General features: G+C 37.6%; 1 protein-coding gene and 1 pseudogene across 1 annotated transcript; both read right to left on the reverse strand.

Moving 5' to 3' along the window:
- Window position 1: 1 nt before the first annotated feature.
- LOC137748572 (probable caffeoyl-CoA O-methyltransferase At4g26220) lies at window positions 2–1,486 on the reverse strand. The gene is made up of 5 exons (XM_068488741.1): window positions 1,255–1,486; window positions 1,090–1,169; window positions 766–910; window positions 558–692; window positions 2–464 (listed from the first exon to the last, which is right to left on the reverse strand). The coding sequence occupies exons 1-5, from the start codon at window positions 1,324–1,326 to the stop codon at window positions 174–176; spliced, it is 723 nt and encodes a 240-aa protein (XP_068344842.1). The 5' UTR covers window positions 1,327–1,486; the 3' UTR covers window positions 2–173.
- A 9,638-nt stretch (window positions 1,487–11,124) lies between these two features.
- Window positions 11,125–13,196, reverse strand: LOC137747324 (probable caffeoyl-CoA O-methyltransferase At4g26220; annotated as a pseudogene).
- Between the last annotated feature and the right edge of the window lie 293 nt (window positions 13,197–13,489).

Consider the following 13,489-nt stretch of genomic DNA (forward strand, 5'->3'; position numbering starts at 1 on the left):
TTTATATACAATAAGGTCCAGATATCCATAAGCAGTGACAGTTGCCCTACAAAGACTAGTTTTCGCTACGGCTCCGGTGGGTTCCCTACTGCAACTATACATTATTTCATTAGTCGGGAAATTGCCAAATCCCCGAGCTTTAGACATGTAAGATTACATCTTTCAAGCAAGAATCAGTAAAGACGACGACAAATTGCGATCCCGTCACCCAAAGAAGCATGCGAAATCTGGACACGAGGATCGGCTGCAAGTAACTTGTTAAACTCAATAGTCGCCTGTCTGCCCAGTTTCTTGTGCTCTGGAGTCAACTCATCAGGCATTACAACCGTTCCTCCCCAGAGGGTGTTATCATAAACAACTAAACCACCCACCTTCAGCAGCTTCATTAACCTCTCATGGTAGTTCCAGTAGTTGACCTCGTCGGCATCAACGTAAGCAAAGTCGAAACCGCCTTCGTTTTCATGCTGCAAACAAAACAACGAGAAAGCGAAAAAGGTCACAGCTACGGTTTTTCTTATTTCAGCTGAAGGTTATGGTTTGAAACGCAAAATACTTACATTTTCTAGTAGCTTATCAAGAACCGGTAGTGCCTGGGATTCAATAAAGTCGATTTTGTGCTCAACACAGGCTTTCTTTATGATTGGAAGCCCTATTTGCTCATACGTCTCACGATTCACATCTATGGCTACAATCTGCAGTACAACAAATTATGAGCTCAACGTGACAGGAAGAGCAGATTCAGATATTAGTAGTGAAGTGACAGACCTTGCCATCGTCGGGAATTGCAAGAGCAGTAAGGAGGAGAGAGTATCCGGTGAAAACGCCAACTTCAATCGTTTTCTTTGCATCTATGAGCTTCAACAGCATGGCCATTAACTGACCTGCATCTAGTGCAGTAGCAATCTCAGCCCTGAAAACATACTAGCTAATTAAAAACCCTCCTCGACAGTTTGATCAAGAAATGCTCGACCGTTCTCGCTCACTCAACTAAAGTGTATGCCAAGTTCTAGCTTGGCTACAAGAAGCTTAATGAACTTAAAAAGCAGGCAATCTTACAACAAGTTCTGCTAAGATATTAAGGATCATAACCTCGGGTGGCTGGCGGTGGCAGCTCTAAGCACCTTGAGAGGCTCCGGTTCGTGTGGATACACACTAGTCTCCAAGATATACTGTCACATTGACATTGTTAAAACAAGATTTAACAAATTTAATCAGAAACAGGCAGCGCGAAAGTTGAGCGAACGGCGTTGTAACCTGATATAACTCGTCACTCTGCAGCAGTCCCTTCTTCTCTAGACTCCGGTCCTTTTTGGCGCTGTGCTCCATTGCGCAGGATAATTTGTGTTTTGAATTGGAGGAGGGTCATTCACATTGTTTGCAGCTTTGTATGTATAGCCCGTTCTCCTTGATCGCCAATCCAAATAAAGTCCTTTTCCGAATATACCCCAGAAAACAATATCAAAATAACTGATATCATCCTTGACATATTTCGGCAAAAATCCCGCTAGTCTCCTTGTGCCCACAGACTTTCACAAGAGGACTTTGAAATTTCAAAATACCCTTATCACTTCAAACCCATCTGACAACATCCATCATCATACAAAACAAAAAGCCTAGCCTACCTAGATTTCCTATGTCATCATTATTCAAGGACCATTATTTTTCTGGAGGTGATGTCAAATCCCACATGCTGATCTCCTATCAATCTACATGTCCACTGCCAACAAACCCAAGTTAATTAAACTCTGTTGTTATTGCTTCCCATGGGAGATAATGAGAACATCTCCAACATAGGGCTAACTTCTGACTCTCTAAGATATTAATATTTCAATAAACAATACAGAGTCATATTTTTTTTGTCTCCAACCAAGGGTCAAAGGTCTATAGGGCTTGTTTTAGCCTTGTCACAAAAACCCGTGTCCAACCGAGTGTCAAAATGTCATAGGGCCAAATATAATTTATTATTTAAATTTAAAAACTATAACAACTTAAATTCAAATCCAACAACTTAAATTTAAAAATTACAACGGTAACTAGCCCAAAAAACCAAAAAAATTAAAACTTAAATTTAATGAATGGTTTAGGTATTTATAGGAAAAAATTAGAATTTTTAAGAATTAAAAAAAAAAAAAATTGGCCCAAAAAATAAAAAAATAAAAAAAAATAAATAAATCCAACAGTAACTGGCATCAGCTAGTCGTTGGATTCAAAAATTTGTTTAAGCATTCATGTCGGTTATATCCTACATGAATACTCAGCCCTCTGGCCAGCCCAGGCTGGCTGGATTGGGCCAGCCCTTTGGCCCTTTTAGATTTCGTGATGCCCACGAGTCCTCTGGCCTAGCCCTCGGTTGGAGACGGTTTTCGGGCTATTTTCGGCCATCTAGCCCTCTAGACCCTTCGGTTGGAGATGGCCTGAAAATCCCAAGTTTGAACATCATTTTCCCTGCTATTGTGTTCAATGCCTTCAAAACTTTGTTAAATTTCTACTAATAGTCTAATGTGATCGGCCAAATTCCAATACAATCATGAAAGACTGTTATTAAGTTTATCTTTTGGAATAAATTAGAATGATACAAAATAAAAATTAAAAAAAACCCATAGACTATACGTATCTTCAAGTAAGGATAAAACCTTATACTTCCCTTATTTTAGATGACACTGCTAGTCCAAGTTTGAACATCATTTTCCGTGCTATTGTGTTCAAGGCCTTCAAACTTTGTTAAATTTCTACTAATAGTCTAATGTGATTGGTCAAATGTATCACGTAGTAGACAATATCTATTATTGTGGCCGACAATGATAAAAAATGTTGCAAGCATTGCGTCTACGCAATGAATCTTGTATCTCATAAGAGTGTTTTGTCTCTAACAATAATGCATAACTTCATAAACACAACATGATACATTCTATACCTTTACCGAAAATCTTCTGGATGGTATCTTTCAATACTTTATGTGTATAATCGTATCCTAACATAGTAATTGGTTGTCAATTTAAAGGACATTCAATAGGTTGTTTAGTTGTGATTATAAACTCCTTTAGTGCATGGACTACAGCTTGAATTGCCATCAATAAATACTCAATAGTTTCATAAAGTTCTTCTTCTTCCTCTTCCATTTTTGTAATAAATAAAATCATAGGCAAGTTAACAAACAAAGAGCCATGTATATAATACCAATCTTGAGCAAGTTAACAAACAATTATTGACACAATATTTTATATTATTGACACGGGAATTGGCTGATTTGTTTAATAAGAAATGATAAGAAGATTCCATCGATTCTCTGTTACCTTATGGTTTTCGCACAATGTTTTATAATATTGGCACGACTTGGCGTTAAATTGTGAGGTGGCACAGATTCCATGAATCTCTGTTATGATTCCACGTCGGTTGCACCAGAAATGGTGTAGTGGTACTTAAGTCCTTGGGGTCATCCCACCTATTAGACTAGTCTTTTGGGTTGGGCTTTTCCCTTGGACTTGAGTACCTAACATTGGTATCAGAGCCTAGGTTCCCGACGCTGCAGAGGGGGCGACCTGGAAAGGGCTACCTTAACAGGACGGCCAAAGGGTGCGCTGTGAACACGAAAGTTTCTTTGAAACAAGAAACCAGAATAACGTGTACAAAATAATATTTTTGTGTTTATGATTTTGGGGTTACGATCTCTCTCAAATTTGATCCTCTGATTCTATCTTCGTAGGGTGTAGGTTTGTGGATGAGTTGTTGATCCAAAGGGCCGTCGGGGCTTGATCTAAGGATGAACAGTTGATGAACGGATCTTCAAGGGGCGTTGGGTTTGATCTTGAAGAATGGGTGTATGGATTTCTTCAAGGGGCTTTTGGGCTTGATCTTGAAGGTTGATGGATGAGCAGATCTTCAAGGGCTTTTGGGCTTAGTCTTGAAGAACGATTGTATGTGTGGATTTGTTTGTGCTGTTGATCCAAGGGGCCGTTGGGGCTTGAGCTTAGGATGAACGGATGAACACTTTCTTCAAGGGCCGTCGGGGCTTGATCTTGAATAATGGTTGTGTGGATTTCTTCAAGGGCTTTTGGGCTTGATCTTGAAGGTTGATGGATGAACGGATTTTCAAGGGCTTTTGGGCTTAATCTTGAAGAACGATTGGATGTGTGGATTTGTTGAGGTTGTTGATCCAAAGGGCCGTTGGGGGCTTATGCTTAGGATGAACGGATGAACACTTTCTTCAAGGGCCGTCGGGGCTTGATCTTGAATAATGGTTGTGTGGATTTCTTCAAGGGCTTTTGGGCTTGATCTTGAAGGTTGATGGATGAGCGGATTTTCAAGGGCTTTTGGGCTTAATCTTGAAGAACGATTGGATGTGTGGATTTGTTGAGGTTGTTGATCCAAAGGGCCGTTGGGGGCTTATGCTTAGGATGAACGGATGAACACTTTCTTCAAGGGCCGTCGGGGCTTGATCTTGAAAGAGGATTTAACGAAGAACGAAGAGAGCTTTCTTGATCCTTCGGAATTCTTGGGAATTTGGATGGTTGGAAGCTTTGGAGTTTCAAAGCTTCAAGGATTTGGGGAATTCTCTTCTAATTTTGGAGTAAAGAAATGTATTTGTGAATTCCTTGATGCTTAATACCTTGATGGAGAAGCCTATTTATAGGCTTTGAGAATGAATCACCACCACAAAATATTTTTTTCCTTTCCAAGCACCATTGCCTAATTTTCCCACTTAATGCAATATTGAAATTGAAGTGGTGTAACTTATGGCCTAATTTCCCACTTAATACCATTTTAAACTTGAAGTGGTCTAACTTATGGCCTAATTTCCCACTTAACACCATTTTAAACTTGAAATGTGTATGCTTTGTCATTGCCCAAATGAGAAAAACTTGCTTTGATCCGTAATGGATTGAAGTGTGCTTGCCTTGTCATTGCCCAACATGAGAAGAAAAACTTGTTTTGATCCTCAATGGATTGAAATGTACTTGCCTTGTCATTGCCCAAAATGAGAAGAAAAACTTGTTTAATCCTTCAAGGGTATTTCTTCCTATTTTGTTGAGTCACACGCCATGTGTACAATTTGTACAACACGTGGCGTATGCCATGTATGCCTTGACACGTCAAAACTTTAATGCATTGGTGAACATTTGTTTTACTGAAATTTCGATGTCTACATGCGCCACCGTTAAGAGTGAAAGCCATCAGAGTAAGGCCCGCCGTGGGAGTTGGGTCCCGACACTGCGGAGGGGGCAACCTGGAAAGGGTTACCTTAACGGGATGACCAAAGGGTGCGCCACCGTTAAAAGTGAAAGCCACCAGAGTAAGGGCTGCCGTGGGTGTCGGGTCTTCTGAATAGTGGTGTGATGTTATGATTCCACGTCGACTACACCACAAATGGTGTAGTGGTACTTAAGTCCTTGGGGTCCTTCCACCTATTGGACTAGTCTTTTGGGTTGGGCTCTTCCTTTGGACTTGAGTACCTAACAATCTTACTTTAAGAGAATCTCTCTCAGCATCTATTTGTTTAATAGTTTAACTCTCGAAGTTTCATTAATACCAAAACTAATTCATTTAATTGGATGGATATTTTATTATTTAGGAGGAGAATGTGGTAACGATTGTTTAGGGTTTAGTAGTTTATGTGGTTTGAAAAAAGAGACGTCAGATTGTCAGAATTTATTGGTGCAGGGCATAGGATTCAATTTCCAATAAGTAAAATTTTAAACAAGGAGATTGTTCTGATGATTTTCTCTCACGATGATATGTTTAATGTGCTTTTCTTCAAATCCCAGTGATTCGACCACACTCCCCTCTTCTCACGGGAGCCCAAGGATGCAATGCCAATATAATGCAACCAAGAAAGGAACTTTTGTGTATATATATTGTTTCCAAGCGCACACCATATATTGTTACCAAGTAAAAGAAAAGTCTTTCAATATCAAAGGTTTTCTACTATTTAGTGGAAACGTTTAGACAAATTGCGACAAAATCTTTAGTAAGGTTGTCATATGAAACAACGCACTTATAACGCAAGTGAAACTCTTAACATGAGTATGATGAGCCATGCGGCAGTCCTAACCAATAGCCTCAGCAACAATATTAAGAATGACAGCACACAGCACGCTTGAAACACTTATGCACAGCGAGACTAAAAAAAAAAAAATCACACGTTCCCCCCTATTTTCTTATGCATCGGTTTAAAAGACAGGAATGGTTAAGATAATAGTTTATTCATTTGCTTTTTTTCTTTTTCTTTTTCTTATGAACGAAAATAACAATGGCCATACCATAATAAGAAAGAGGCCAACGATGCTTTAGATGTTTTATTCCAAGCCATGATCTTGTCGTATTCCAAGCCGAGATCTTGTCGTATCATCTTTTTCATTTAAGCTGAACAAAAAATCATTTCCAAATAATCTGAATTTGGCTAAAAAAACACGATTCCTAGCAACTGAAGGCATTGAATAATTATTAAGCCCCCGAGGCGTAATTACCTCGCCAATTTCGGTTTTTAACTTGAACAACTTAGCCAAACAAGGTTTCTCCATATCGACTTTACCACCAATAATCATGTCGATTGGTGTAGTTTTGGCGTCTAAGACCATATCTCCAATTACCATATCAATTGATACGGTTTTGGTCTTGTTCGTCATTGGAACACTCCTCTAACGAATCATTTTCAGAGTCAATTTTTTACTTAGGAACTTGAAATTTTCCTTCTAGGCCTATCAGACTTTCAGTCTCAACCGAAATAACAGATGGCCTAGGTTTTTCTTTGGTCGTCTTGACAAATTTCTTAGGTTGAATTGTGATTATGGCTGGAGCGAAAAATTGCCCCCCGACCTCTTGCCCTTCTTCTTCAAGAATTCTACTCACATTGAAAAATTTTCTATAGCACTTCTCAAGGAGTTTTTCTTGCTTCTCAAAATTTTCCTTTAATAGGCAATAAATCTCGTCCAATGGAACCTGATCGAGATCTTGATATATCATGTGAACTTCGTAGTTTTAGCACTGGGTCCCATCGGGTGTGCCAAAATGTTGACCCTAAAAATTACCAAGCCTACGTGGTGCGTAGGCCGAGTAACTAATGAGCTAATTACGTCATTCAGTTATGTGCAGGGCGTGCCAACTTGACGACCGAGCTCGGCTAGGGAGTAAAATGTGTTGATGTTACGTTGAGCGCGCTACTAACTTCTTAATCTTGCGATTGCAGCCGAGGAAGGAACATGTCTCGGCCTTTAGGTTCTATAGCCTGAAGACAAGGCTGTTATTCCTGCGAAGTTCACGGATCATCGATGCCGGGTTTGGTCTCAGTAATATTAGTTGTAAGGATAGAATTACGCCGAACCGGCACCAAACTATACGAACACAAATTTTGAAATAGATAAATGTCTTGATCGTAAATGTGATTCGGTTGTCAACGTGCCGAACTCTAAAATGTACTTACAAATATCCAATCATAAAACAACTTGGCGTTCAACGTGCTGAGTCTAGTAACCTATAACACCTCACTTCACCGAGAAGGCTGATGAGATGACCTCTACCAACAAGATATCGAAAATCCTTGTTGACCGAAACTTGGATAGGTAATCAGTCAATCTTGAAGTAGTGCTGTTTATCCAAACTAAAGATGTTCTGCGGTCGGTTGATTCTACAGCTATAGTGTTGTTTATCCAAATTGAAGCTATCGCCGGTTGCTTTTACAGTGCTATTTATCCAAACTAAAGATGTGTTGGCGGAAGAAAGGGGAAGAAGGATAAAATCTTAGGTTGTTGAGAAGTTTTACGCATGGCAATTTGTGTGTTGAATTGAAGGAGGCTTTTCACGTTGTTTGCATCTTTGTATTTATAGCCGAGTCTCCTTGGTCGCCAATCCAAATAGAGACCTTTTCCGTATATACCCCAAAAAATAATATCAAAATATCTTTGACATATTTCGGCAAAAATCCCTCTAGTCTCATTGTGCCCGCATACTTTCACAAGAGGAATTTGAAATTTCAAAGTACCCTTATCATTTCAAACTCATATGACAACATCCATCACCATCCAAAACAAAAAGCCTAGCCTACCTAGATTCTCATGTCATCATTATCCAGGACCATTATTTTTCTTTAGGTGATGTCAAATCCCACGTGCTAATCTCCTATCAATCTAGACGTCCACTGCCAACAAACCCAGGTTAATTTGAACTCTATTGTTATTGCTTCCCATAGGAGATACGTTTGAACATCATTTTCCTTGCTATTGTGTTCAATGCCTTCAAAACTTTGTTAAATTTCTACTCATGTGATCGGCCAAATTCCAATACAATCATGAAAGAATATTATTAAGTTTATCTTTTGGAATAAATTAGAATGATACAAAATAAATATTAAAAAAAAACCCGTAGACTATACGGACCCTTAAGTAAGGATAAAATCTTATACTTTTCCTTATTTTAGATGGCACTGCTAATCCAGGTTTGAACATCATTTTCCGTGCTATTGTGTTTAAGGCCTTCAAACTTTGTTAAATTTCTACTAATAGTCTAATGTGATCGGCCAAATGTATCACGTAGTAGACAATATCTATTATTGTAGCCGACAATGATAAAAAATGTTGCAAGCATTGCGTCTACGCAATGAATCTTGTATCTCATAAGAGTGTTTTGTCTCTAACAATAATGCATAACTTCATAAACATAATAGGATACATTCTATACCTTTACCGAAAATCCTCTGGATGGTCTCTTTCAATACTTTATGTATATAATCGTATCCTAACATAGTAATTGGTCATCGATTTAAAGGACATTTAATAGGTTGTTTAGTTGTGATTATAAACTCCTTTAGTGCATGGACTATAGCTTGAATTGCCATCAATAAATACTCGATAGTTTCATAAAGTTCTTCTTCTTCTTCTTCTTCCTTTTGTTCCACTTCCATTTTTGTAATAAATAAAATCATAGGCAAGTTAACAAACAAAGAACCATATATATATATATATAATACCAATCATGAGCAAGTTAACAAACAATTATTGACACAATGTTTTATAATATTGACAAGGGAATTGGCTGATTTGTTTAACAAGAAATGCTAAGGAGACTTTATCGATTCTCTGTCACCTTATGGTTTTCGCACAATGTTTTATAAGATTGGCACGACTTTAGGTCAAACTGTGAGGTGACACAGATTTAATGAAGAATCTCACTTTAAAAGAATCTCTCTCAGCATCTATTTGTTTAAGAGTTTAACTCTCTAAGTTTCATTAATACCAAAATTAATTCATTTAATTGGATCGATATTTTATTATTTTGAAGGAGAATGTGGTGACAATTGTTTAGGGTTTAGTAGTTTATGTGGTTTGAAAAAAGAGACGTCAAATTGTCAGAATTTATTGGCGCAGGGTAGAGGATTCAATTTTCAATAAGTAAAATTTTAAACAAGGAGATTGTTCTGATGATTTTCTCTCATGATGATATGTTTAATGTGCTTCTCTCACGATTTCAGTAGCCTTTTTCGGATTCACGAGCTTCAAGAGAAGGGCCATGAACTGACCTGAATCAGGTAAACTGGTAAAGTGCTCATGAAAGCCCAGCACGGTAAAACTGTTAAACCCTATAATGATATGGGTGAAGCATAAGAAGGTTCCACAGAAGACGTGCTAACATTTATTGAAGAAACTACCACGAGACATGCTAACAAGTTGGCTTTCTAACTAAAATAGTTTATGGGATTAACATAATTTTTCATTTGATCATTGAGATTTAAAATCTCCATTAAATTAAAGAAACTACCAACTGAAGTGAAATGGTTGATTCGACAAAAATATTCTTAATTTAACAGAGATTTTTTCACGAAATGACCAAAATGATTGACAGTCAAATCGGAGAGATCATTTTGGCTAAAAACTCTTCTGCAGTTTTATTGCACCTGCATTTTGGTGTAATAGTTGGAAATTAATGTCAAGACTTACACGGGGTGGTTTGAAGTAGCAATCCCTCAGTTCCTTGAGAGGATTTGGCTCTCTTGGGTACACACTAGTTTTCAATATATACTGTAAAATTATTTTAAACTCCAAGTTTAATTGTTAATTTTATGATTAGTAGACAAGTAATTTCGAATAAAGAAAAATACATATGGAGTTACCTCTTTTAACTTCTGGCTCTGCAATACAGACGGATTACCGGGCGTAATCGCCTGCTTTCGGGTTTAATTTTTTCATAGCTCTCCTTCTGAAAATTCCTCCTGCAGAAAGAAGTATTTTTGATCTTGTAACATTTTTGTTTTACCTTTTTGTCAACTTTTGTACGTGGGTTTTGGCTCACAAGCTGTGTTTTAACATTTCCTTATCATTATTTACTGTTTTTATTATTGTTAACGATAGATTTTGTTCGATTACTACCAATAGAGTTCGAACCCACACCATTATATAAGAGCTCAACTCATTTTCACTATTATGATAAAGAGTCACTTGCCTTATCATTATTTACTTTGTTGTTGTTGAAAATTTGATATAAAAATTGATATTTAAATTTCTTTGATGAATGGAAATTTATTATAGTGTGTTGGATTAAATACATAGCCCAATAAAAAGCTCATTGAATTATTACAAATTAGCCCAACATAATATTACCAACATATTATTTATTTAACTTTTTTATTAGGAATTTGATTTCAGGTCAGATTCAAGGGAACGCCGGATCCTTTCCACCTAATCCATTAAGTTCATGATCCGGGTCATTGAAATTTGATCTAACGGCTACAAATAAGGAGTCCCTTTAAGTTCATTTCTTAATTACCATCTATAACCACCATAAAATTATGACACATAGACACATAATAATTAAGGGGTCAATTTTAACTGGAGCAATAGTTCAAGAGGTCAAACGGCAGTGTACCCTTATAAATATAAAAACACTCATCAGGTTTATTAATTCGATTTTGCAATTCCATTCGCTGCATATAGTCTATCAAATAGAAAAAGCTTTAGAATTTCATCATTGCATTTTGTGAGGGAGTTTCCTGCATAATCTGGATATGAAGATTTGGAAAAATAACTAAAATTTAGATTTCGTATAGAATTATAGTAATTCATTTAGATTTTTGATAATTCTAACCAAAAAATTGATATAAAAATACCAGTATACCCTACTGACTAAAAACTTCTCCGTTTTTTTATTATTTTTTTAGTACATTGATATATTTGTTCTTAACCGTGAAAAAATGCAAGTGAATAATCTTGTTCATTAACAACACTTAGACAAAGCAGAGATCACTCAACAATACATTATTTCATTGAAACTCTTTTGAGTTCTGAAAACATAAATATCAAATCTCCATTAGTCAAGGGAGATTGCCAAATCCCCGAGCTTTTGACATGTAAGGCTACATCCTTCAAGCAAGAATCAGTAAAGTCGACGACAAATTGTGATCCCATCACCCAAAGAAGCATGCGAAATCTGGACACGAGGATCGGCTGCAAGTAACTTGTTAAGCTCAATTGTCGCCTGTTTGCCTGGTTTCATGATCTCTGGAATCAACTCATCAGGCATTACAACCGTTCCTCCCCAGAGGGTGTTATCATAGACAACTATACCACCCACCTTCAACAGCTTCATTAACCTCTCATGGTAGTTCCAGTAGTTGACCTTGTCAGCATCAATGAAAGCAAAGTCGAAACTTCCTTCGTTTTCATGCTGCAAACAAAACCACGAGAAAGCAAAAAAAATGTCACAACTATGGTTTTTCTTATTTCGGCTCAAGATTATGGTTTGAAACGTAAAAATAAAATACTTACATTTTCTAGTAGCTTATCAAGTACTGGTAGGGCCTGGGATTCAATGAAGTCGATTTTGTGCTCAACACCAGCTTTCTTTATGATTGGAAGCCCTATTTGCTCATACATCTCACGATTCACATCTATGGCTACAATCTGCAGTACAACAAATTATGAGCTCAACGTGACAGGAAGAGCAGATTCAGATATTAGTAGTGACAGACCTTGCCATCGTCGGGAATTGTAAGAGCAGTGAGGAGGAGAGAGTATCCGGTGAAAACGCCAACTTCAATTGTTTTCTTTGCATCTACTAGCTTCAACAGCATGGCCATTAACTGACCTGCATCTGGCGCAGTAGCCATCCCAGCCCTGAAAACAAACTAGCTAATTAAAAACCCTCCTCGACTGTTTGAGCAAGAAATGCTCGGCAGTTTTCGCTCGCTCAGTTGAAGTGTATGCCAAATTCTAGCTTGGCTTGGTAGCTTAATGAACTTAAAAAGCAGGCAATCTTATTACAAGTTCTGCTAAGATATGAAAGATCATAACCTCGGGTGGTCCGCGGTGGCAGCTCTTAGCTCCCTGAGAAGCTTGGGTTCGTGTGGATACACACTAGTCTCCAAGATATACTGTCACATTGACATTGTTAAAAAACAACATTTAACAAATTTAATCAGAAACAGGCAAAGCGAAGGTTGAGGGAACGGCGTTGTAACCTGATATAACTCGTCACTCTGCAGCAGTCCCTTCGTCTCTAGATTCCTTTCCTTTTTGGCGCTGTGCTCCATTTGCAAAGAGAAAGCAACTAGTCCAAGCAATTCTACAAATCCAACAGTTACGGACAGATTAATCGAAACTCGATGGACATGTTGTACAATGGCAGAAAGGGCACCACTGCAAAACTGAACTTCAATGGCACTAAAAATCCCCAGTTTTGAACTTTTGAGTAACAAATTACCACCTTTTGATCCTTTTAAATAATCAATGAAGGCTCAACAGTCTATAAAATTTCTCTAAAATAATTTCTACGAAAATAAAATAAAATCAGACAACATAACATAACCCATCAACCCAATTCCACAAATTGATAAAACCAATAGTGGGGAAAGGGCCCGTTGACTCGCACCGACTTTGATCAAGCTAGATAACCCACATCCGCATTTCTCAGCTACTCATCAATCTCAAGCTTCCCATGATTCCAATTAGAAATCTTAGGCTACAAGTTTTCTGGGTTTTTTCTACAGAGAATTCCAGTGAAGAAAGAAAGAGAATTACCCGATGATCAAAAGTGAAGGCCGAGTCTTCCGTCTTTGGACTTTGAATTTGCAGCAGCGATGGTGAAACGAATCTCTCTAAATAAATATGTTTTTGATGAGTTGGGGATTTCTCCCGTGGCTACCACCGAGGCACTGACATATATATTCGACCAACCACTGTTGAGGAAAGTTGTACTGTCTTTGTCTTTGGCATGAGCTTTTGGAAATGTACATTTCAGCAAGGCTGTGACAAATGAAAGTTGAGATGAACACGCTACTAGTTCTAACATTAATTCTTTGTTAAATGACGAATTTTGTATCAGTAAATTTGATATTGGTATGAATAAAGCGTTGATGCATATTTTTTAATTAAAATATTATCTAGCAACAACGTATCAACAACATATCAATAATTTATCTTTTAAAAGAAAAACGTAAAGATGAACTGCGGAATTTGAAACAATAGACATAAAATAAGGATCACGCACTTGTTCTACATCGAGTTTC

The sequence above is a fragment of the Pyrus communis genome, chromosome 10 (genome assembly GCF_963583255.1).
Source record: "Pyrus communis chromosome 10, drPyrComm1.1, whole genome shotgun sequence".
NCBI lineage: Eukaryota > Viridiplantae > Streptophyta > Magnoliopsida > Rosales > Rosaceae > Pyrus > Pyrus communis.